The 23513-nt window shown below is 48.7% G+C and overlaps 1 protein-coding gene across 2 annotated transcripts in view; it reads left to right on the top strand.

The window, feature by feature from the left end:
• The first annotated feature begins 8078 nt into the window (after positions 1-8078).
• The window catches only part of LOC123372776 (glyoxylate reductase/hydroxypyruvate reductase-like), a 99586-nt gene continuing 84151 nt past the window's right edge, over positions 8079-23513 (top strand). Inside the window, exons 1-4 of one of the 2 annotated variants that reach the window (XM_045021236.1) lie at positions 8079-8332; positions 14910-15040; positions 16158-16230; positions 17666-17782. In XM_045021236.1, the coding sequence (XP_044877171.1) occupies positions 8166-8332; positions 14910-15040; positions 16158-16230; positions 17666-17782 (488 nt within the window). In that variant the 5' untranslated portion in view covers positions 8079-8165. The remainder of the gene's footprint in view (positions 8333-14909; positions 15041-16157; positions 16231-17665; positions 17783-23513) is intronic. The other variant, XM_045021235.1, reaches the window with a different exon arrangement.

Genomic DNA, 23513 nt, shown 5'->3' with positions numbered 1-23513 from the left:
CCCTGGGATCCCCTCGCCTTGGGCTTGGCTGTCCTCAGAATCAGCTGCCTGAGTATGTATCTAGCACTTGTCTGCATTATAGCTGAACCGCCGGACACAGTCCAGAGCATGTTATCACAAAGCTCTCAAAAATAAACTGTCCTGTATGGAGCAGTCAAGTCACCCTCATGAAGACTGCCAGCAAAGAAGAGGTGTGATGGCAGTTGTTGCTGGCACGGTTTAGCTTTCAACCATTGCATGCCAGGGCCCAGCAGTCAGTTACCTAAAGCTTTGTCAATGTCGCTATAACTTGGAGAGCGATATAAAAACCTGCATGAAATAGAAGTTTAGGCTGAGATTTTCAAAGCTACGTAAGGCCTTTGGACACTTCGATTTCAATGGGAGTTTGGCACCTAAATACTTTTGCGGCTCTGGGCCCCGGTTACTGTTCAAATCAAATGGGACTGGGGTGCCCAGATTCCCAAGACTGAGATTCCAATGCTGCCTAATGCTCCACTAACATGTTGGCAGGTCATTCTTAGTTCCAGTGGCACTGTGGCAGCAGAAGGAGCTTCTACTCCATTCCCGCTGAGATCTAAATCAGCCCCCCGATGACATTGCAAACAGAGGCCTGGCTCAACATTCTGAGGAAAGTTACCACCTCTCCCTGCAAAACACCGGGAGCCCCCGGACTCACTCTTGAACTTCATAAAACACAAGCAAGCTGCCAACAAAATGGAAACCATTCATCTGAACAACAGCCCAGCTAGCTAGCCTGTATACCCTGCGGATGGAGCCAGTAGCTCTGTCCCTGTCTATCCGAGGGGAGAGAGAGAGATTGCATTCACTGCTGTGATATTTCTCCCGTGGACATTACAAGAAGATGCCGCGGAAGGAAACAAGGCAAAGCTTTTTGTTATGCATGCATGATCTACAATGGATAAAACATAGGGATGGCATGTGTCATCCACTAACTCCCAGCTTGATTTCCACTTTGCATTGTGACAAGAGGTATAATAAAAATCCTGTTTCTCTACCTCTGCTCTCTTGTGCCTTCCGTGGGATCCAGCCCCAAGCCCTGCCTTTCAGTCACAGGGAATAGCTTCCTGGATAGTAAAGCCAAACGGGACCATTGTGATCACCTAGTGAGTCTGGCCTCCTCCATAACCCAGGCCGTAGAACTTCCCTACATTAATTCCTCTTTGAACTAGAGACAATCTGAGCAGAGTTTTATAGAAAAATCCATCCTTGCCCAGTGCTGCTTCTTGCTGATTGCTCTTCCTTCAGAGGGACCACAGACCTCCCAGTGGGTCCGGGTCATATGCTCCCGTGGCTGAGGTCTACCCAGTGGTACTCTCACCTCTATGACTTGCAGGCTATGTCTCTGTTAATACAACCTAACATTGCATTTGCTTTGTTTGCACCAGCACGGCATTGCTGAGGTGGTGATCCACTATAACTCCCAGATCCTTCTTAGCAGTGCTGCTGCCAAGCCAGTTAGTACATGTGAAGGTCCCCTGTGCTGTGCATCTTCCCAAAGACGGATCTGTGGGTCCATATAGCCCTTCCCAGTGGATTGCTCCAGTTTTGTTTCCCTGGGGAATGGGTGGCAAGCTACGGGGCAACATACTGTGCCTGATCCAAAGCCCATTGAGGCCAATGGAAAGACTCCCAGTGGGCTTTGAATCAGGCCCTTTTGTGGTTATCTGCCCCCTTCATGCATTTCCCCTCCACAGGGGGAACATATGGTCTGTGTCAGCAGCAAGTGTCCCAGCAGGCATCAGCTGAAGCAATCAGATAAACTCTCTCCAATGCAAATGTAACAGACAGATACAGGGCTCAGCCCAGGTTTTTACAGGCCGGTTCTAGTGTTGAAAACTCCATGGAACAGCTTGCTGTACATATGTCTCCATATTGCTAACCCGGGCTGGGAGCAAATTCAGAGCTCTCTTTGTTCCTGCAGTACAGCTGCCCCCTTCGTAACCTATCTAAAGGAGAGGGTGCCGATAGCCTAACTCTAGGGACAAAGCCTCTGCTTTTATGTTTGATTGGAGGAAACGGCCAATATGTCTTTTAAAAAATGAAGCAGTGTCCGCATACACGCCAGCCTCTAACTGGGCTGTCACGTTATGTGGCTTTGCTCACGGTGTCGCATTTTGCGAACAGGTATGTGAATCCGAGACACAAATATTGCCCCACCCAGCAGCCCACCGCATCGATGCCCCCATCAAGGCAGCTGGTGACAGGAGCTTGCCGAGCTCAGCCCTGACCACCGACGCTTTGTGCTATTGTGTAAAAGAAATAAATCAGACCATGTTAATTCTTTACAAAGAAAACAGTTTAATCACGGTAAGAAACTATACCTTGAGGGTATCATTTCATATCAATACAGGCAGAGATTAGAAGGGATTTGTGAGATTGTGTTTATTCCCAATTTAGGCGCTTTCCATAAATTAATTATAGAAGCAAAGCGAAACAAGTGAGAAGTACACTGGGAAATTCTCAGTGTTAGTCATTTTCATGCACTAATATTCATGCCATCTGCTTTCCTTTCTCTCCTTTCTTTAAATGCTCCATTGTTAACCAGGGCTTATTTTCTTCTGCTGCATTTGTTCCATCTACTTCTGTCGTGCTGTGGCGGGCGGTAACACAGCCTGCACTGTTACATTTATATTGAAAATGCATTAAAAGTAGGAATGCTTGTTTTTTGCAACTGGCACTTTACACAGCAAACAGCGCTTAGCCACGTGGCATGGATATTTATTCCTTTTGGAAAGCCAACACTTGCTTGGTCTTTACCCACTGTCAGAGTCTGAGCTATAAATTAGAACAGTGGGGGCTAGTTCATAGATCCCCAGGCTAAAAGGGACCATTATGATCATCTACTGCCGGGGGAGGCAGCCATGAGCTGCCAAGTAAGTGGCACCGAAAGTTTGCACCCTGGGTTTTGGGGGGGGGGGGGGGTTGGTTCACTGCTCCAGTCTCCCTGCACCCTGGTTGGTTTTTTGTTTTGTTTTGTTATTGGGGTTTTTTTTTTGTTTGGGGCAACAAAAAAAGCCAGAGCCAGCCCTCAGTGCAGGCAGCAGACAGGGCTAGCCAGACCTTGGGCTTCAGCCTGGAGATGGCTCGCCCATCCGGCCCCTGGGCCACCGCGGCTATGCTATTTTTAGCGACTAGCTAAATCAGTGGTTCTCAAACTTTTGTCCCGGCAACCCCTTTCACACAGCGAGACTCTGAGTGCGACCCCCCGCCCCTTATAAATTAAAAAAACACATTTTTTATATTTAACACTCATAAAGGTGGGAGGCAAAGCGGGGTTTGGGGGTGGAGACTGACAGTTCACGACCCCTCACATAATAACCTCGCAACCCCCAGTCTGAGAACCCCCTGAGCTAAATCAAAGCAAACACAAGTCTGGCTCTCCAAGCTGGAAATTACACCTCCAGCTCTAGTGCAGACATGCCCTAAATCTTAAAAAGCAGCTGAGTTCCTTTCAGCAGAACAACAGAGACGCTTGCTGACAAAAAGCCAGAAGAGGGAGCTCTGAAGACATAAGAGCTGCCCTATTAAGGTTGTTTGGGATTCACATTGTTTGCCTGGCCCCGTAAACAATTAGGGCCAGATCCTCTCCTGGTATAAATTGGTGTTGCTCCATTGGAGTGGTGCTGATTTACAGCACCAGAGAATCTGGCCCTCAGCCACATGCAAGAAAGATGGCCACAGATTTCACAGGTGGGTAGGGTGACCAGACAGCAAAGTGAAAAATTGGGACAGGGAGTGGGGTGTAATAGGAGCCTATGTAAGAAAAAGACCCAAAAATTGGGACTGTCCCTATAAAATGGGGACATCTGGTCACCCTACAGGTGGGTTACACAAGAAAGATCTCAGAAGATAAACCTTTGCATTTAATTGCATGGCCTACTGCCTTTGCTTCGCTAGAGTGGTCAGAAAATGTTTTTTAACACCATAGAAAGTTTTGATTTTTCATGTGAAACCCTAAAGATCCATTTTTATCTCAAAGGTTTTAGGGTCTCTCTGTTTTTTGATGACAAGTCATTTTTCCGCAGCGAGCAGACACATCCCATGGAAAATGTAATGTGGTGAAATCTCCAGTTTTCTGCTGAAAAACAGTTTGGATGGAAAATTATCAACTGAGTGGAAGTTGAGAAACCTGCTCATCTTGCTGCAGCGCCGTGAGGCCAGGCTCCACCCCTTTGGGGCACCGTGCATCCATGCAGAAGGTCATATGAGCACTGAGACCAGCTCCCAGAGTTGCTGAGCCCGGAGCATGTTCCCTGCCCTGTGCGGTGATTGTCTGCCCTGCTCCACACCTTGCTGCTGCACAAATCAGGTTCATTCCTGCTCTGGGCAGATCGAAACCTACTTTCAATAATACCATTCCAATTCCTGCATCAGGGTGAAGCAGGGTGGGTTAGGGAACGTACACAAGGGAAGGTGCCCACCTGTGATCAGCCACTTACAGTGGGGGCCAATGATCATCTCATCTACATCAGTGTAGCTACTACATTGGCTTCAGTGGAGTTGTTCCCGATTTACAGCAGAGTGAGGTCAAAGCAGATTCAGTGAACTAAAACCGAGCTACGAACTCGCAATAGGCTAAATCACAATGAGAACACAAATCCAGTCGGGCAAGTGTCCTGGCAGAGATCACAGAACAGTTGCATCACCCACACACTAATGAAGTAAGTCCACCAGGTTGAAACTTCCTTGTGAAGCACAGAACTGGGCTAGCCAGTCAGCTGCTGAGCAAGGACTTGGAGCTCTGAGATCTGGTTTCGAAGCTTCCTACGTTATAAACTGTTGGCCCTACAATATGATCACATGACCCACATTAGAGAAGAAGCAAAAGGCCAGGCAACCAAACTACAATCAGAAAATCATCAAAAGGGGAGGAGGGAGAGAACAGACACAAATGGATGAAGATACACTTGGTCATTTCTAATCTGATGTTGCAAGATCAAATGAATCATTTGTAGGAGAGAGGAAAGGTACTAGCCCCCTTTCTAAGCTGTAAGTAACAGGGCACATGAGAAAAAACAATAAGGGAAGATTCAAATCAAAGACAAAAATAAATAGTGTTCCTAGGATGGAACAACTGAAGCCAAGCAGGCTATAGTCATATGCAGGCACCACAGTAGGAAGAGAGAATTCCAGAGACATTTGAGAAGAAAGGAGAAATAGCGTATTCAGCTGCCGCATCACCAGCAGTTGGTGTGTCACTATAGCCCACTGGCCACAGGGGCCTAGTCGTGGAAGCGAGAGTGCGGCCTGGTGGTTAGAGCTGGCTCCAGGGAGGGCAGAGTCCAGGAAACAAACCGAGGGTCAGGACTGGAGGAACGGAAGCCAAATGCCAGAGCTGAGGGGGGAGGGGTCTGATTCCACCACTGCATTTGTCCAGTTTTACGTCAGTCTTACCTAAAATTAGAGCAGCATAGTAGTGAATCAGGCCCAGGATTTTTCTGAACTGCTAGGGTATTTTTTGTCTGCAGAGTTATGTTGGTCCCAGGCTATGAGCGCGACAAGGTGGGTGAGGTAACGTCTTTTACTGGACCAAATTCTTTTGGTGGAAGGGACAAGCATTCATGTGTAGCTCAAACTCTTGTCTCTTTCACCAATAGAAGTTGGTCCAATAAAAGATAATACAGGCGTTCCCAAACTTTTTGCCTGCAGGTCCCCATTTTGAGACTAACTTCTTTCCTGTGATCCCCAGACAGCAACAAAGCAACATACCGATCAAGGAATCTAATGCTTTTACACATTAAATACATTATTTAATGCTCCCTGATGTGACATATGGACTTGTGTGTTGCGACACAGCTTCTCGAAGTCGGACGGCATGGTAAAAATTGCACATCTAATCTCTGATGCAACATCAGCAGTAGATTGATACTGATGGACCCAAGTGCGCTGAATCCAGCTTCACACAAATACACGCTCACAAATGGCCCCATCAGTTTCAAGGCGCATGTTGAGCGTGCAGGACATTTGTTCTTGACAGGGAATCGGAACTCTGGGAGAGAAAGTTGGGCATAGGTTCCTCACAAGAATCGATCGCAGGAAATTTCGATGAGCTATTCAGTTTCAGCTGCTGGCAAATCCTTGGCATCAGGCTCACACTGAAAGGGGTTTCGCGCCCAATCAGATTTTGTCATCATGTCCAAGTCAAGGTAAAAGGATGCAAACTGTTCCTTTGTGTGGTGGAGATGCTCAGCCATCACCTGCGTGGGAGGCTGAATAATTTCATTGTCAGCCAGGAACTTGCAGAGCTGCAGGAAGGATTCATTTGTTGTCTTTAATCGATTAGTCTTCCAGAAATCAATTTCCTTTGTGAATCCTGTGATTCAATCACTCAGCTGATGGATGTGGGTGTTCTTTCCTTGGAGACCTGTATTCCATTCATTCACTTTCCCAAATATGCCTGTGACATAGGCAAGACGGCACATCTTCCTTTGATCACACAGGAAATCAGTGAATCCACTCTTTGTGCCATTCATTGCATAGGCACCCAGCTCATCTCTCAGTTCAGAAAATCATCCCAGTAGTTTTCCTTTCAAGGGCCAATGAGCTTCAGTGTGGAACAAAAACAGGTGATGAACGGACCCTGGGTTTCCACACACTGTTGCAAATAGCTGCACGCGAAGAGGATGAGTCTTCATGTAGTGCACAATAGATGAGACCTGGACTCAGAGCTTTAGCTGCCAGGTATTGTCTGTGAATCATGCAGTGAGTCCACACAGCAGATGGAGCAACTTTCTTTACCAAAGCACACAGACCTGGTTTGTGGCCTGCCATAGGCAGTGCTCCAGCTACACAAAAGCCCACTCTGCGATCACACGAGATATTTTTGTCTTGCATGTGGCACATCAAATATTCCTTGTGCCATCTCATGTTCAGGAAGTGGCAGCAGAACAGAATATCGTCATCATCAACTTGAAGAGCAAAAGCATCCGGGTGTTTCAGGTGCTCCACCAGTGCGTTGTCCTGATCTGCTGCCATCGCCGCAATCCTTCGCTTCACTGTGGTGTCAGAGAGCGGTGTGGCTTTGAGTTGGCTTGCCTTGGTTTCCCCACACATTATCTTTACCATATCGATTGCAGCTGGAAAAATCAAAGTCTCTCCAATGGTGTGAAACTTCTTGGCCTGTGCGATGAGGTGTCACCTTTTAAGAGTGGACAGAGACAGACATGGATCTCTTGAAGTGCACTTGTTGACATGGAAGTTCTTTCCAGAACTGGAAAAATGACCTTGGTGTTCTTTGTGACGGGTTTCCTAGTGTGATTTAAGAGTATGAGGCTTCATGCTTCCGCTAGCGAACTGCGACACATCAGGCACTTCCGCCTTTCTTCATTCTTGACAAAATCCCACTGGTGAAGCCACGTGCAAAGGAAGCCTCGTCATATTTGTGAGCAGGTTTCTTATGCTATTGTTTTTCCTTCATAACTGCGGGGTGAGACTCGCTGTTGGAGGCTGAAGCAGAGACTGTGTAAAAACAACTTTACAAAATGTCAGCCTCTGCACAACGTGACTTCGCATGCACCATGTGCTCTTGGCACGGCATCCGTGGAGCAGGTCTGGACACATCTGGGGGCAAACAGCATCGTCTTATGGGCTGAATCTGACCCGTGGGATCTGTGGATGGTGCGAGCCCATTTGGGGTTGCGACCCACAATTTGGGAACTGCTGAGAAAATGCCTCACCCAGTATATTTTTTGACATAGTCCCATGTAAATATTTGGGACCCCCCAGTCTCAATCTTTGTTACTTCACAATTCAAAAACAAATTGTTTTTAAACATCTATGGGATCTCAACTTCAAATAGAACTTTTTAATGCAACAGGAAACATAAACCAACAGTTGTTCTGCAGAAGTTCAGTGTTTTTCCCCAAGTCACAAAGGTTGGCATGAGCCGTGTTTTCTTATTAACCAGGTTTTCCCTCCTCACAGTCCTTGTCTTATTTAAACTGCTAGATTAAATAAGAGTGTGCAAACATAAACTGTGACAGGTCAGCTCAGTAAAGAGAACCCGGCCTCACCACTCATTGGTCCAAGGGATCTTATCACACAACCTCCCACTCCCTGGTCACACAAACTCGCTGAACTGACTGGCACAAAAACATCTCATCCAAAGGCCTGCTTTTGGACGCTGTCAGTGCCTTTGCTCTGCAATGCGGACGCTCAGTCATTTGAGACGGCTGAAGACGACGCTGGTGCCAGAGTTCCACAGCTGGTGTAAATTACAAGCACCAAATGCAGCTGGGAAGCAGTTACCTAGAATCTATGTGACCCGGCGGATTCCACCGGATGGGATGAAGATCCTGAGCCAGTCAGGGCTGTGAGTATTCCTTTTATGTCCATCCAAAGCCTCCCCTGGGAAAAGAAAGGCAGAGCAAAGCCCACGCCTCGCACACCATTGTCAAACGTTGCAGTCTGTGGAGTAACAATAACGTAAAACTGGAGTAACTGAAAGGAACCCCCTGCCCCAGTATGTCAGTGTCTCTGAAGTCAGTCCAGCTGGGTTGAAGGTGGACTGTAGCACTGAGTGAATCATTAACTTCCAAGGAAGGAGGTGCTGGATTTCCAACAGGTCCATGGTGCATTTCTCGAATGCTTGAGGTTCGTCTGACTCCCCCTCATCTGACTCCCCCAACTAGCTTGAAAGCAGACTCTGAGGCTGAAATCCTGGCTCCACTGAAGTCAATGGAAGCTTTGCCATTGACTTCAGTGCGACCAGGATTTCACCCCAGGTGAGGGGAGAAGTTGTTCGGCATCCATGAATTCATTACGCAGAGTCATTTCGTGGGCTTGGACATCTCACTGCGAAGCTGCTGTTTGGGTTTGATACAGATGGAATCACAAAATTCATAGCAATGTGGCTATTGGGAACTCAGTTTGCCTTGGCAATGATTCGCCTGCATTGTAAAGCTACTGTTCTGCCATTGAAATCCAGGGAAATGTTACCATAGACTTTAGCAGTAGCCTTTAACCAGGATGCCTGCTGGAATTCACAGGCATCCCAACATGTGCGACTACTGTTGTTTTTATTAGATGTGCTGGAGAAAACAGTACAAAAATGTAAGATTTCAATAAAATTCCCTACATTTAAGCCAATGAAAGGCCAAGGCATTTATAAAGCTCTCTTCTGCAACAATGTCACTTTACAATGTAAAAATCAGACAGTGTTCCAAATGATTGCAAATATAATTTTAATATTCTAACCAAATATACATTTCAAGCCTAGAACCAACAGTCACCTGACTTTACATGACAAATCTCTCTGAAAAAATTAGATATTGTTGGATTTTCTAAAACAAAATATTGAGCTTTGAGAAACCAGGTTAAATGAGGGCAGAAAAAATAGCAAGTCTTAATTAAAGAGCGTTTGATCCAAGTGGGAATTAGATGCTGAATGGATGAATAGGCCGAGTGCCTAATAGGGGAAAGTTAAATAATAAAACAGTCAAAGAGTTAGTTCCGAACTCTGTACAGTTACTCAGCCTTCAGTGGGGTCAAAACCCAGAAGGCCATGAATGGTGACTGGACTGGGTCCACCTGTTCTGGGGCCAGGTTGGCATGAGGCACAAAGAAGTCAAAAAACCAGCCCCAAGGCTAGAAATTCCAGCCCTGCATGGCACCAGAAAGCATTGTCTATGCAAAACGTGAGTGGAGTATGGAAATCCAGGCTGGTTGGAATTTTTGAATTACAAAATCGGGCGGGGTGGGGTGAGAATTGGGAAATCAATTTTTTTTTCTGAGCTGGTTGAAGTGTTTTGAAAATTTGAAGTTTTAAAGAGGTTTTTAAATTCAATTTTTTTAAACTTGAAAAAAGTCACCCTTGTTTGACCAGCTCTGTTGGAACTAGGTGAGATGCTTCTGACAACACGTGGTGAGATGCTTCTGACAACAGACCTGTTCACATCTATGGGTACAATCTATATGGAGTTTGAACGGCAAGGAGAAAGAGAGACCTCACCGCACAATTCAGCCGGGAACAGGGTAGCAGTGAAGGGAGGTATTTTCAAGACTGCCTAAGTGAGTTAGGAGCACTGTTTGTAGTTCTAGCCAAACCCAGGAATGTCACCGCAGACCCCTGAGTGGCCAGTGGAGTCACTAACACCTGCACATTAAACTTCAGAGGCTGCTACTGCGCTTGCTATTAGAGCATCAGTGGCTGTGGGAGGGGGAGTATTTCTGGGTCTCTTGCTGACCTCTGGGGAGTTCAAACCATTGCCTGACCCATCGCAAGCCCATGACTGGATAGCAGCAGTCAGTGGCCCTACTCAGTGCTCTGGAGAAAGCAGACGAGGTGCCTCAGAAGAGAGTCAGGCTGAAATCAGGCCACTCCTTTCCCTCCACACACACCAGAGGAGAGCTAAGGGCAGTGGGAAGGAGTCCTGGGGAGAGAGCATGTGAAAACTTGAACCTCTAAGTAAATGTGCAAATTTGGCCTGTCGTCACCCCCTCTGAACTGCAGGGACCCTGTAGAATTGTCCAGCCCTGGTTGGCACTAGACAGCTATCTGTGCAGCAGTTCCAGATTGTAAGTGATATTGACATTGGAACGAGCAATATCTGTGATATGTGAATAAACTTCAATAGTCCCTGGCCCGGCTGATCGCTGCGATCACATACAGTGTGCTGCGTCTCATCCTGCCCCAGAGGCGCTCTAGGGTTTAGCACCATTATTCGGGGATGTTTGGGGAAAGGAAGCAATTTCGTATCATTCCTGAGAGCCAGAGCCTCGCGGTGCTGGCAAGACAGGCATAATAAAGGCAGGCACGGTGCCATCTCAAACCCACAGGCTCTGCCAATGTCCTGCACTCCTGAGCTGGCTGTAGGGCTGCCCAGCCCGGGTTGCCCCAGTCCCAAGCAGGTGCCAGCTTGCCTGACGGTTTGTCCTGTGGAGGAGAGAGATGTCAGCCATTTCTAACTCATGTCAACTGAGGAAGGGACTCCTGGGAAAGCCCCTGTCCACTGCTGGGAGAGTTAGTCAAAGATTTTCCAGTGAAACCATTTTCTCATAGGAAAATAGGGCTTTGTCAAAATGTATTTTTCTGCAGAAAAAAAAATGTTGTTAGACGTAAGTGTTTCATAATGAAATATTTTTGGGAATGAAACCCAATTGTTCATTTCAAAATTAAGGGGCGCCCCCCCACACACACACTTCCCAACACTCTTTTCCAACTGCCAGAGGTTGGAAAGAACCCCTGCTTTTTCATGCCACTTTACTGTTATAGTTAAAAAACAATAAGAGTGAAAAGGGGGTTTTCTCCCCACTTCCCTCCTTTTTTTTCCCTTGGAAATGGGGGGGAGGAAGGGGGCAAACTGCTGGGGAAAACACCCAAAAAGGTTTTTAAGAACAGAATTTTGGAGGGCTTTATAAACCAAACCATTTTGAAGTCAAACACGTTTTCATTCGGGTTTAAAGTTTCCCATAGGAAATCCTCATTTTTTAGTTACAACAAATGGATGTGGATTCCACCCCCCTGCAAATCCCCTCCAATCCAAATCCCTCTGAAGCCACTAGAGAGGCTCCCAGTGACTTTAATGAGTGCTAGCCTATATATGGAAACGGTGGGAATTGCCCTGTAATGGGGCGGCCTTACCCTGCCAAGGACCAGCAGGCCTCAGGCAGGCCAGCCAGTCCTGTTCAGTCAGCCCCGCCCATGCCAGATTAGCTGCCTCCCAGCCTAAACGTGCAGGATTAATTGGGGTCAGGTGACAGTCTGAGACATCGGGGCTGAGAAAAGACAGTTGGGTAGAGGAATTGCAGGGGGTGGGTTGTGGAGGGCCGGGAAGGACTCCTGAGAACGTGCCTGAGACTCAGTGCTCTGCCCCCTGACACTTAAATGGAGCCCTCGGGTGGGCTAGGAGGAGCCCCAGTGGGGAAAGAACTCTTCGGTTGTTTGCATATTTGTGACTGGCAGGAGACTGAAATCTGAGAGCCACGTGAACCCTGGGAGAGACTGAAATCTGGCTGAGGAAAACCGAGGCAGGCAGAGCAATAGGTGGCCAGCAGGGACTGCTGCAAGGCAGGCGTGCCCTGCTATACCATATGATTTACCATAGATGGGGATGGGGGGAAAGGAAAGTTTGGCACAATTCCCTGGCAGAGATTCCTCCTACTCCTTCCCTTGGAGGGGGCAGGCTTCACCCCAGGCCTTCTCCTAACAGATCAGAGAGCAGCTCGGCCCGCCCCACAGTGCCACAGAGCTGGGGTGGTTTGCAAGAGGCACAGGCCTTGGCAGAAGCGCTGGCCTCCTTGGTGCCAGGCTAATAGTGAATGGGGCAGGGTCACGAGTCTGTGTGGCGTTGTACAGCTTGCCTCTCCCATACGCTGCTTTGGTTGCTAACGAGGCCGTAGCGATCTAACTAGAGAGGCAGCAGGTGGCCATCAAGGTCAAACTAAAGTTTTTGCCCAAGTCACCACTGTGTGAACGTGGTGCTGGAACGCTTTTTGCAGTGGGGGTGCTGCCTCTCCCTGTGCCACCTCTCCCCAGAACTGGGGCCAGGACCGGGCAGTGGCTCCGGGAGGGGACGGGAACGCAGACGGGGTAAGGCAGCTGAGGCTGGGAGCAGAGCTCCGGGGGCGGATCCTGCAGCTGGGACCCCGGCATGGGGCCAGGAGCAGAGCTCCAGGTGTGGGGCTGACGGCCGGAACCCCGTGCAAAACCTGGGAGTACTGCAGCACGCCCCACACCACACCCCTAGTTCCCATACCTATGGTGTGACCCTGGTTTTAAGCTGGCGCCGCTACTGGTCTCGGTGGAATTACACTGGTCTAAGAATGATGGAGCAAAGTGAAGAATTGGGCTGTATGTCTTCAGTGCTGTTTTGAATTCACCCCGCCCCGCACAAACAGGCATTACCACAGCCCCCTCCTGCGTAAAGAAAGAGGCATTTCCTCACACTTTTAGTGCAATCACTCACTTTGGCAAATAGGGAGTTAATCGGTTCACTGCCGCTGGTTAATGTGCAGTCTGGAATGACTCAAACCATGAGTATCCACCATGAGATCACACCACTAGAATCTAAAGGACATGGTATTGGTGGTAGGGACCATCTTGTGCTTTTGTGTGTGTATAGCACCTGTACAATGGGGTCCTGGAGCTCCTTAGCACCCTGCAATAGAAGCACGCTAAGTGAGTTCTTCAGTTGCACCCATCCGGTTGGTCTGACTATGAAATTTCTCCTGTCAAAGCTTTAAAACTAAAAATAAGCAGACGTCATTATCTCTTTTAATAAAGGAAAATTAAAATGCTGCTCCTTAGAACACAATTGCCCAAAGATTTTGGTTGCAGCTAACTAATTACAAAATCCCATGCCTTAAGAAGGATTAAATAAACTGGGCTGGTTAAAATCCCTAATGGAGAAAATATGTTGTTTTCTCCCCTACAGGAAACCTTCGAATTCTTAGACTGTTACTGCAAGATTATTTTTATAACAGCCTAAATACATGTGTTTGCACTTCAGTGAGCACAGACTTTCATCTGCTTAATAGACTCCGAATGTCACAAAACCTGAAACAATGATGCCCATTTATGATCCACATGTAAAATCTCTGGTGGTGCAACCTGCAAAAGGAAACGAATCACTGCTGTGAGTGGGGTATGATGCTCTAGATGACTGAGCAATGCAAAACTGAGACTGATGACAGGCACCAAACCCTCAACACAAAATTAAATTAAAAACCTGGCCTCTGGCTGGGCCGGTGACCTAGCCAGGAGGGGAATATGCTTCTGTCTAGGATAACTGGGTTCTGCATTCTTGCTCTTACTGCAGGGATTAAGGGCCAAACTCATCCCTGGAGTAAGTGCACTGGCTCCTGTGGAGTCACACTAGGAAGGAATGTGGCCTCTCAGATGGAGAGTGGAGTTAGTCAATTCGTGTAGCAGTTAAGCACAATACAATAATGACAGGTGATTCCCAGAATCATAGAAGATCAGGGTTGGAAGGGACCTCAGGAGGTCATCTCATCCAACTCCTTGCTCAAAGCAGGACCCGGTGTAATTCTGGAGTAACCCCAGCAAAGATAATGGATTTACATGCATAAAGTGACCACATATCTCAGTTTCACTGAGCTCATCCTGTTTGTCCATATGAAGTGCCCCAGCAAAACTGACATCACCCTCCACAGCGCAGGGACACACTCTGTTTCCAGTCCTGCTGGAATGCTGGACCGAACCCAAGGAAGTTAGTAGAGTTACGCTGTATTTACACCCAAATAACTGAGAGGACAATTGTCCCAAAAGGACCATAGAACTGGTTACAGTACAATGACAGGAAGCCTTTCACTAGACACCATTCAAGATTTGACACCAAACACTGCAGTGGTAACGGTAGCTCTTCTGAAATTGCCTCCTGTGCAATTTAGGTATCTGATAAACCCAGACTTTTAATTTTAGTGGTTCTCTTCATTTTCTGATCCTGTTTGGAGAAATAGATATTGCTTGCCCTGAAAAAATAATTCACAAGTAGCACACACCGAACAGATACTTAGCACTTCTGAGACACGTTCTCCTTTCTGTGTAACTTGGCACAGAGCTCGCTGGTCCAAGAGCAGGCCAGAGAACATGCTGTGCCTCCAAGAGCCATTGCTTCCTGCCCTGCTCTCCCCTGGATCTGGGATGTTCTAGAGTAAAACGTCACCGCAGGTTATCCTCGCCCAGTCCACGGGCCCAGCCAGCTGCTCTGATTTTCAAACAAGGTGAGAACCCAAGTCTCCTCAGTCTCCCTCTAGCCTCTTGTTCACAGGGGTAGTTGGGAGACTAGCCAGACATTGTCTGGCGCTGCAATCGGAGCAGGAGGGCAAGGGGGCTTTGCTGCCTGGTAAGGGTTGTAGCAGACTAGCCTTGTGGGCTTTACAAACCACAGCCATGGCCCTGATACCTTTCCCCGTCTCTCCTCTTGCAGCTGCAGCATTGAGCAGTGGGATTCGGATGAGCCCGTGCCACGCTCGGAACTCCTGGCGAAGGTTGCTGGGATTCGAGGCCTGTATTGCCTCCTGACAGAGAAGATAGATGCCGAAGTGCTGGATGCGGCAGGTAGGGCACTGAATGCTGCAGAAGTACTTTGAACTTGTCGGTATGAGATGCCCCCAAACGATCATGCATTCATGTCCACTCATGCTAGCGTGTTCCCATTTTACATTATTGATGGTCAGGTGTGGAAGCTCAACAGCTGAAATGGGCTTTGAAGGGGCCCTTCTACTTCCCAGTGTGTACAGATAAAGAGGCATCTATGCTGGAATCAGTCCATGAGGCAGGTTTCTTTCTGAGTGGCTATTTCCCTGATTTGAATTAGGGTTCTGCATGCACCCTGCTATTTGGCTGGGGGGTAGCCGGGGGTCTGTTTGGGTAACTGAAGAATGATTTTTTAAATCACGTAAAGAATGAGGATCTTGTTGTAATCCAATGCTGTGAGCTAAAGGAGTAAATTCATTAGCAAGTAGCAGTAGTAGGCTTTTATCCTCCATTGCAAGAATCTGATGCAGCTTACCCTCTGAGGAGCACTGCACAGGTATAACACAGTGGGAATGTGAGACAGCCATCTGCAGAACATGGTGTGCCGAGGGGACAGGGAGGGTACAACGGAGCTAAGATAAGCACCCATGTCCTAGCCAGTGGTTGCTGTAGTGGTTGTTTGCAGGAGGAGTAATGGAAGGTTACTAGAACTATAGGGCTGGAAAGGACCTCAAGAAGTCATCAAGTCTAGCCCCTTGCGCTGAGTCTGGACCAAGTAAACCTAGACCAGTCCTAATGGGTGTTTGTCTCACCTGTTCTTCAAAACGTACAGTGATGGGGATGCCACAGCCTCCCTTGGAGGACTACTCTTGAGCTGAACTACCCTTAGAGTTAGAAAGTTTTTCCTGGTATCTAACCTAAATCTCCTTTGCTGCAGATTAAGCCCATTGCTTCTTGTCCTATCTTCAGTGGACATGGAGAACAATTGATCCCCATCCTCTTTGCAACCGCCCTTATCATAGCTGAAAACTATCAGATCCCCACTCAGTTTTCTCAAGACTCAAGCTATTGAATGTGTGCAGTAGTAGATCTCACCTAGCTCTCACCGACCATGGAGCTGAGGCTGCCAATGTTGTTACACAATCAAGCTCTGGTTGGATGTGAACGTCAATCCATTTGTTCTCTCCTCCAACCACAGGGCCCAGCCTGCAGGTGGTCAGCACGATGTCAGTGGGCTATGATCATGTGTCTCTGGAGGAGCTGAAGAAGAGGTACAATGTGCTGTTGTGGTTTAGTCACAAGCTGTACAAATGCAAGAGTCACCACAGTCCCGTCTCCACAAGAAGGGAAATGGGGGTAGTTTAAAGGTCTGTCTGCCCTTGGGCTCGCTCAGGAGCTCCTTGTTACATTGGAATCCTAGTCACTCCCTTCTTTGTTAGGAGCATGGTGCTATCCATCAAGATTATAAACGATGCCAAAGCAGACATCACGGAAACCATCTTGTTCGGCACTAACTTCTATCACCATCCCCACTCTTCCTGGCCGTGTCAGCAAGACAGCCAAGGAGGTACTGGGTTTGGGGGCTGATGTCTCAGTGAGGTCAGCAATAGGAAGTTAGCAAGGAGAGCAGCTGTGCAGTCCCTGGTCTTTGTAGAATGAAGAACCTCAGTCCCAGATCTTGCCCCTTTCTCGTTTGTTTGTCTCTCATACTTAGGTGACCTCCATGTCTTTGTGACCCCTCCCATCTCCTGAAGGGGAAGTCACTGCTAGTTCCCCAGGCGCTCCATCCCCTTCTTGAAGGTTAAATAGACTGGCACCTTGCAGGAGCAACAAATGTGTTTTACAAGAGAAAGTACCAGTCAGTGTGTGATTATCTAATGCACAAAAATGAACAACGAGCCACATTAATATTATTATCTTAAACAGAACTGCACAGCATCTGCTGTGCACCACACTCATCCTCCTTCTTCACAGTCAGCCACCCCACCCACCCCGTCCCTGCTTGCAATTCCTAACCTCACCTTTTCCCCTGCCATGATGCCAATCCCCAATCGCCTCAAGTGGCCCTTCTTAGGGTTTTTTTTTAATGCAGTTGCAACGTTCCCTGGAAATACCCAATTCCTGAAACAGTCAATAGGAGTCAATAGATGCCTCACCCCAGTGTTGAGTTATATTTAAACCCCGAAATCTCCTCAGGTGGAATGACTAGAAGGCCTCCATTTTCAGAAGCAGCTAATGATTTTGGGTATCTGTCTTGACACGTTGGGGGAAGGGGAGGGATCAGTTTTCAGAAAGCGTGGCGCACTCGCTCTCTGGTAATCAGCCCCCTGGAGATGTCTCAAGTGTGGCCTGGAAAAAAAAACCAATACCAAAATTTGGCTCAGTGGTGATCCCAGCTATAATGCTCAAAGTTCACCAAAATATTTTTGTATACAATGTAGAGGCTCAATGATTTCAGCAAGTTTCCCGTCCATCGCGAACCCCCAACCGGATGTGCTGGGTTTTCATACTGAACTTTCGCACAGCTCTAACCATAGCTTCAATCAAAGACCTTTCTATAAGTCTAGAGAAACATTTATTTCTGAGGACATGTGGCATAACCTTCATATCCTAATGGTCTGGAAACACTTCAGGTGCGACCATTTCTACATTGAGAAGACTCCAGTGATGTAATGGTGTATTTGTTATTTTTGTCCTTTGATGCAGAGGAATCAGATTAGGATACACACCAGACGTATTGACTGAAGCAGTTGCTGAACTGACAGTTGCTCTTCTTCTGGCAACCTCCCGTCGACTGTTAGAAGCTGTGCATGAAGCTAAGAAGTAATTTTGTTTCTCTTTATTCAAACTACCTCATGAAAAACGTTTATGTTGAGTATGTCGGCAGGAACTGAAAGACCAATGTTTTGATGAGTAAACAACCAAAAGCTAGGGACTTAGACAAGAATTTTAGAAGCATATTCTCCTCTCCGTGATTAGGAGTTTTATAGATGATACTTCAGGCTAGGGCTAGGGTTAGGGTTCCTGAGGATAGGGCACTCAGAGGAGGGTTAGGTTTCCTAAGGGTAGGGCAATTGGAGATATGATTATGGTTCCTATGGGTATGGCTTCCCGCACTAGGGTTAAGGTTCTTAAGGCTAGGGCACTTCGAGCTATGGTGAGGGTATTTATGGTTAGGGCACTTGGAGCGAGGGTTAGGGTTCCTATGGGTAGGGCTTCCTGCCCTAGGTTTACGGTTCCTAAGGATAGGGCACTTGGAGCTAGGATTAGGGTTCCTATCGGTGGGGCACATGGAGCTAGGGTTAGGGTTCCTATGAGTAGGGCTTCCGACCCTAGGGTTAGGGTTCCTAAGGGTAGGACACCCGGTGTTAGGTTAGGGTTCCTATGGGTAGGGCTCTTGGAGCTAGGGTTAGGGATCCTATGGGTAGGGCTTCCCACACTAGCGTTAGGGTTCCTAAGGGTAAGACACTTGGAGCTAGAGTTAGGGTTCTCATGGGTAGGGCTTCCTGCACTAGGTTTAGGGTTCCTAAGGATAGGGCACTTGGAGCTAGGATTAAGGTTCCTATCGGTGGGGCACTTGGAGCTAGGATTAGGATTCCTATCGGTAGGGCTTCCTGCCCGAGGTTTAGAGTTCCTAAGGATAGGGCACTTAGAAACCCTAATCCTAGCTCCAAGTGCCCTATCCTTAGGAACCCTAAACCTCGGGCAGGAAGCCCTACCGATAGAAACCCTAATCCTAGCTCCATCGGTGGGGTTTCCTGCCCTAGGTTTAGGGTTCCTAAGGATAGGGCACTTGGAGCTAGGATTAGGGTTCCTAACGGTGGGGCACTTGGAGCTAGGCTTAGGATTCCTATGGCTAGGACACCCGGCGCTAGGGTTAGGGTTCCTATGGGTAGGGCACTTAAAGCTAGGGTTAGGGTTCCTATGGGTAGGGCTTCCCGCACTAGCGTTAGGGTTCCTAAGGGTAAGACATTTGGAGCTAGGGTTAGGGTTCCTACGGTTAGGGCTTCCCACCCTAGGGTTAGGGTTCCTATTGTAAGGGCACTTGGAACTAGGATTAAGGTTCCTATGGTTAAGGCTTCCGGCCCGAGCATTAGAGTTCATATCGGTAGGGCACTTCGAGCTAGGGTTAGGGTTCCTATGGGTAGGGCACTTCGAGCTTGGGTTAGGATTGCTATGGATAGGGCACTTGGAGCTAGGGTTACGGTTACTATGGGTAGGGCTTCCTGCCCTAGGGTTAGAGTCCCTAAGGATAGGACTCTTGAAGCTACGGTTTGGGTTCCTATGGTTAAGACACTGGATGCTAGGGTTAGGGTTCTTATGGGTACAGCTCTCCACCCACTAGTAAAGGTTCCTATGTGAAGAGCTCTTGAAGCTAGGGTTAGGGTTCCTATGAGTAGAGCACTTCGAGCTAGGGTTACGGTTCCTATGGGTAGGGAACTTGGAGCTCAGCTTAGAGTTCCTATGGGTAGAGCTTCCCGCCCTAGGGTTAGGGTTCCTAAGGTTTAAGCACTTGGAACTAGGATTAGGGTTCCTAAGATTAGGGCTTCCCGCCCGAGCATTAGGGTTCCTATGGGTAGTGCACCCCGCCCTAGGGTTAGGGTTCCTATGGGTAGGGCACTTGGAGCTAGGGTTAGGGTTCCAATGGGTTTGGTACCCCGACCTAGGATTAGGGTTCCTATGGGTATGGCACTTGGAGCTAGGGTTAGGGTTTCTATTGATAGGGCACTCAGAGGAGGGTTAGGTTTCCTAAGGGTAGGGCAATTGGAGATATGATTATGGTTCCTATGGGTATGGCTTCCCGCACTAGGGTTAAGGTTCTTAAGGTTAGGGCACTTGGAGCTATGGTGAGGGTATTTATGGTTAGGGCACTTGGAGCGAGGGTTAGGGTTCCTATAGGTAGGGCTTCCTGCCCTAGGTTTACGGTTCCTAAGGATAGGGCACTTGGAGCTAGGATTAGGGTTCCTATCGGTGGGGCACATGGAGCTAGGGTTAGGGTTCCTATGAGTAGGGCTTCCGACCCTAGGGTTAGGGTTCCTAAGGGTAGGACACCCGGTGTTAGGTTAGGGTTCCTATGGGTAGGGCTCTTGGAGCTAGGGTTAGGGATCCTATGGGTAGGGCTTCCCACACTAGCGTTAGGGTTCCTAAGGGTAAGACACTTGGAGCTAGAGTTAGGGTTCTCATGGGTAGGGCTTCCTGCACTAGGTTTAGGGTTCCTAAGGATAGGGCACTTGGAGCTAGGATTAAGGTTCCTATCGGTGGGGCACTTGGAGCTAGGATTAGGATTCCTATCGGTAGGGCTTCCTGCCCGAGGTTTAGGGTTCCTAAGGATAGGGCACTTGGAGCTAGGATTAGGGTTCCTAACGGTGGGGCACTTGGAGCTAGGCTTAGGATTCCTATGGCTAGGACACCCGGCGCTAGGGTTAGGGTTCCTATGGGTAGGGCACTTAAAGCTAGGGTTAGGGTTCCTATGGGTAGGGCTTCCCGCACTAGCGTTAGGGTTCCTAAGGGTAAGACATTTGGAGCTAGGGTTAGGGTTCCCATGGGTAAGGCACTTGGAGCTAGGGTTAGGGTTCCTACGGTTAGGGCTTCCCACCCTAGGGTTAGGGTTCCTATTGTTAGGGCACTTGGAACTAGGATTAAGGTTCCTATGGTTAAGGCTTCCGGCCCGAGCATTAGAGTTCATATCGGTAGGGCACTTCGAGCTAGGGTTAGGGTTCCTATGGGTAGGGCACTTCGAGCTTCGGTTAGGATTGCTATGGATAGGGCACTTGGAGCTAGGGTTACGGTTACTATGGGTAGGGCTTCCTGCCCTAGGGTTAGAGTCCCTAAGGATAGGACTCTTGAAGCTACGGTTTGTTTCCTATGGTTAAGACACTGGATGCTAGGGTTAGGGTTCTTATGGGTACAGCTCTCCACCCACTAGTAAAGGTTCCTATGTGAAGAGCTCTTGAAGCTAGGGTTAGGGTTCCTAAGGTTAAGGCATTTGGAGCTAGGGTTAGGGTTCCTAACGGGAGGACTGCCTGCCCTACGGTTAGGGTTGCTATGTGTAGGGCACTTGGAGCTAGAGTTAGGGTTCCAATGGGTAGGGCACTTGGAGCTAGGGTTAGAGTTGCTATGGGTAGGGCTTCCCACCATAGGGTTAGGGTTCCTAAGGGTAGGGCACTTAGAGCTACGATTAGGGTTCCTATCGGTAGGGCTACCCGCTCTGGGGTTAGGGTTCCAATGGGTAGGGCACTTGGAGCTAGGGTTAGGGTTCCTATGGGTAGGGAACATGGACCTAGGGTTAGGGATCCTATGGGTAGGACACTTGGAGATAGGGTTAGGTTTCCTATAGGTAGGGTATGTGGAGCTAGGGTTAGGGTTCGTATGGGTAGGTCTTCCCTCCCTAGGATTTGGTTTCCTATGGTTAGGGCTGTTGGAGTTAGGGTTAGGGTTCCTATGCGTAGGTCTTCCCGCCCTATGGTTAGTGTTTCTATTGGTAGGGCACATGGAGCTAGGGTTAGGGTTCCAATGGGTAGGGCACTAGCAGCTAGGGATAGGGTTCCTATGTTTAGGGAACGTGGAGCTAGTGTTCGGGTTCCTCTAGGTTGGTTTAACAGCCCAAGAGTTATGGTTCCTATGGGTAGGTCTTGCCCCGCTAGGGTTAACCTTCCTATGGGTGAGACACTTGGAGCTAGTGTTATGGATCCCATGGGTAGGTCACTGGGACCTAGGGTTAGGGTTCCTATGGGTAGAGCACTTGATTCTAGAGTTAGGATTCCTATGGGTAGGTTTTCCGGCCCGACAGTTCCTATGGGTAGGGCACTCGGATCTAGGGTTAGGGTTCGTATCGGTAGGGTACTTGGAGCAACGGTTAGGGTTCCTATAGCTAGGGAATGTGGAGCTAGGGTTAGGGTTCCTATGCGTAGAGAACGTGGAGCTGGGGTTAGCGTTCCTATGGGTAGGGAACGTGGAGCTAGGGTTAGGGTTCCTATGGGTAGGGAATGTGGAGCTAGGGTTAGGGTTCCTATTGGTAGGGGACTTGGAGCTAGGGTTAGGGTTCCTATGGGTAGAGAACGTGGAGCTAGGGTTAGGGTTCCTATGGGAATGGAACGTGGAGCTAGGGTTAGGGTTCCTATTGGTAAGGGACTTGGAGCTAGGGTTAGGGTTCCTATGCGTAGGGCTTCCCGCCCTAGGGTTAGGGTTCCTATGGGTAGGGCACTTGGAGCTAGGGTTAGGATTCCTATGGGTAGGGCTTCCCGCCCTAGGGTTAGGGTTCCTATGGGTAGGGCACATGGAGCTAGGGTTAGGGTTCCTATGGGTAGGGATTTCCGCCCTAGGGATCGGGTTCCTATGGGTAGGGCACTTGGAGCTAGGGTTAGGGTTCCTATGGGTAGGGCTTTCCCCCCTAGGGTTAGGGTTCTTATGGGTAGGGCACTTGGAGCTTGGGTTAGGGTTCCCATGGGTAGGGCTTCCCGCCCTATGGTTAGGGTTCCTATGGGAAGTGCACTTGCAGCTAGGGTTAGGGTGCGTATCGGTAGGGTTTCGCGCCCTAGGGTCAGTGTTCCTGCGAGTAGGGTACTTCGAACTAGGGTTACGGTTCCTATGGGTAAGGCTTCCCACCCTAGGGTCAGGGTTACTATGGGTAGGGCACTTGGAGCTAGGGTTAGGGTTCCTATGGGTAGGGCACATGGAGCTAGGGTTAGGGTTCCTTTGTGTTGGGCGTCCCACCCTAGGGTTAGGGTTCCTATGGGTAGGACTCTTGGTGCTAGGGTTAAGGTTCCTATGGGTACGGCACTTGGAGCTAGGGTTAGGGTTCCTATGGGTAGGGTTTCCCTCCCTAGGTTTAGGGTTCCTATGGGTAGGGAACTTGCAACTAGGGTTAGGGTTCCTATGGGTATGGCACTTGGAGCTGGGGATACGGTTCTTATGGTTAGGGCACTTCGAGCTAGGGTTAGGGTTCCTATGGGTAGGACACTTGGAGCTAGGGTTAGGGTTCCTGTGGGTAGGGTTTCCCGCCCTAGGGTTAGGGTTCCTGTGGGTAGAGCACGTGGAGCTAGGGTTAGGGTTCCTATGGGTAGGGCACTTCGAGCTGCTGTTAGGGTTCTTATACGTAGGGCACTTTCAACTACGGTTAGGGTTCCTATGGGTAGGGTTTCACACCCTAGGGTCAGTGTTCCTATTCGTAGGGCACTTCGAGCTAGGTTTAGGATTCCTATGGGTAGGGCACTTGGAGCTAGGGTTAGGGTTGCTATGGGTAGGGCACTTGGAGGTAGGATTAGGGTTCCTATGGGTAGGGATTCCCGCCCTAGGGTTAGTGTTCCTATCGTTATGGCACTTGGAGCTACGGTTAGCGTTCCTATGGGTAGGGCACTTGGAGCTAGGGTTAGGGTTCCTATGGGTAAGGCTTCCCACCCTAGGGTTAATGTTCCTATGGGTAGGGAACTTGGAGCTAGGGTTAGGGTTCCTATGGGTAGGGCTTCCCGCCCTAGGGTTAGGGTTCCTATGGGTAGGGCACTTGGAGCTTTGGTTAGGGTTCCCATGGGTAGGGCTTCCCGCCCTAGGGTCAGGG

Source organism: Mauremys mutica, chromosome 6 (genome assembly GCF_020497125.1).
Source record: "Mauremys mutica isolate MM-2020 ecotype Southern chromosome 6, ASM2049712v1, whole genome shotgun sequence".
Classification (NCBI taxonomy): domain Eukaryota; kingdom Metazoa; phylum Chordata; order Testudines; family Geoemydidae; genus Mauremys; species Mauremys mutica.
The sequence above is the reverse complement of the archived record's forward strand: the minus strand, read 5'-3'. Positions and strand labels throughout refer to the sequence as shown.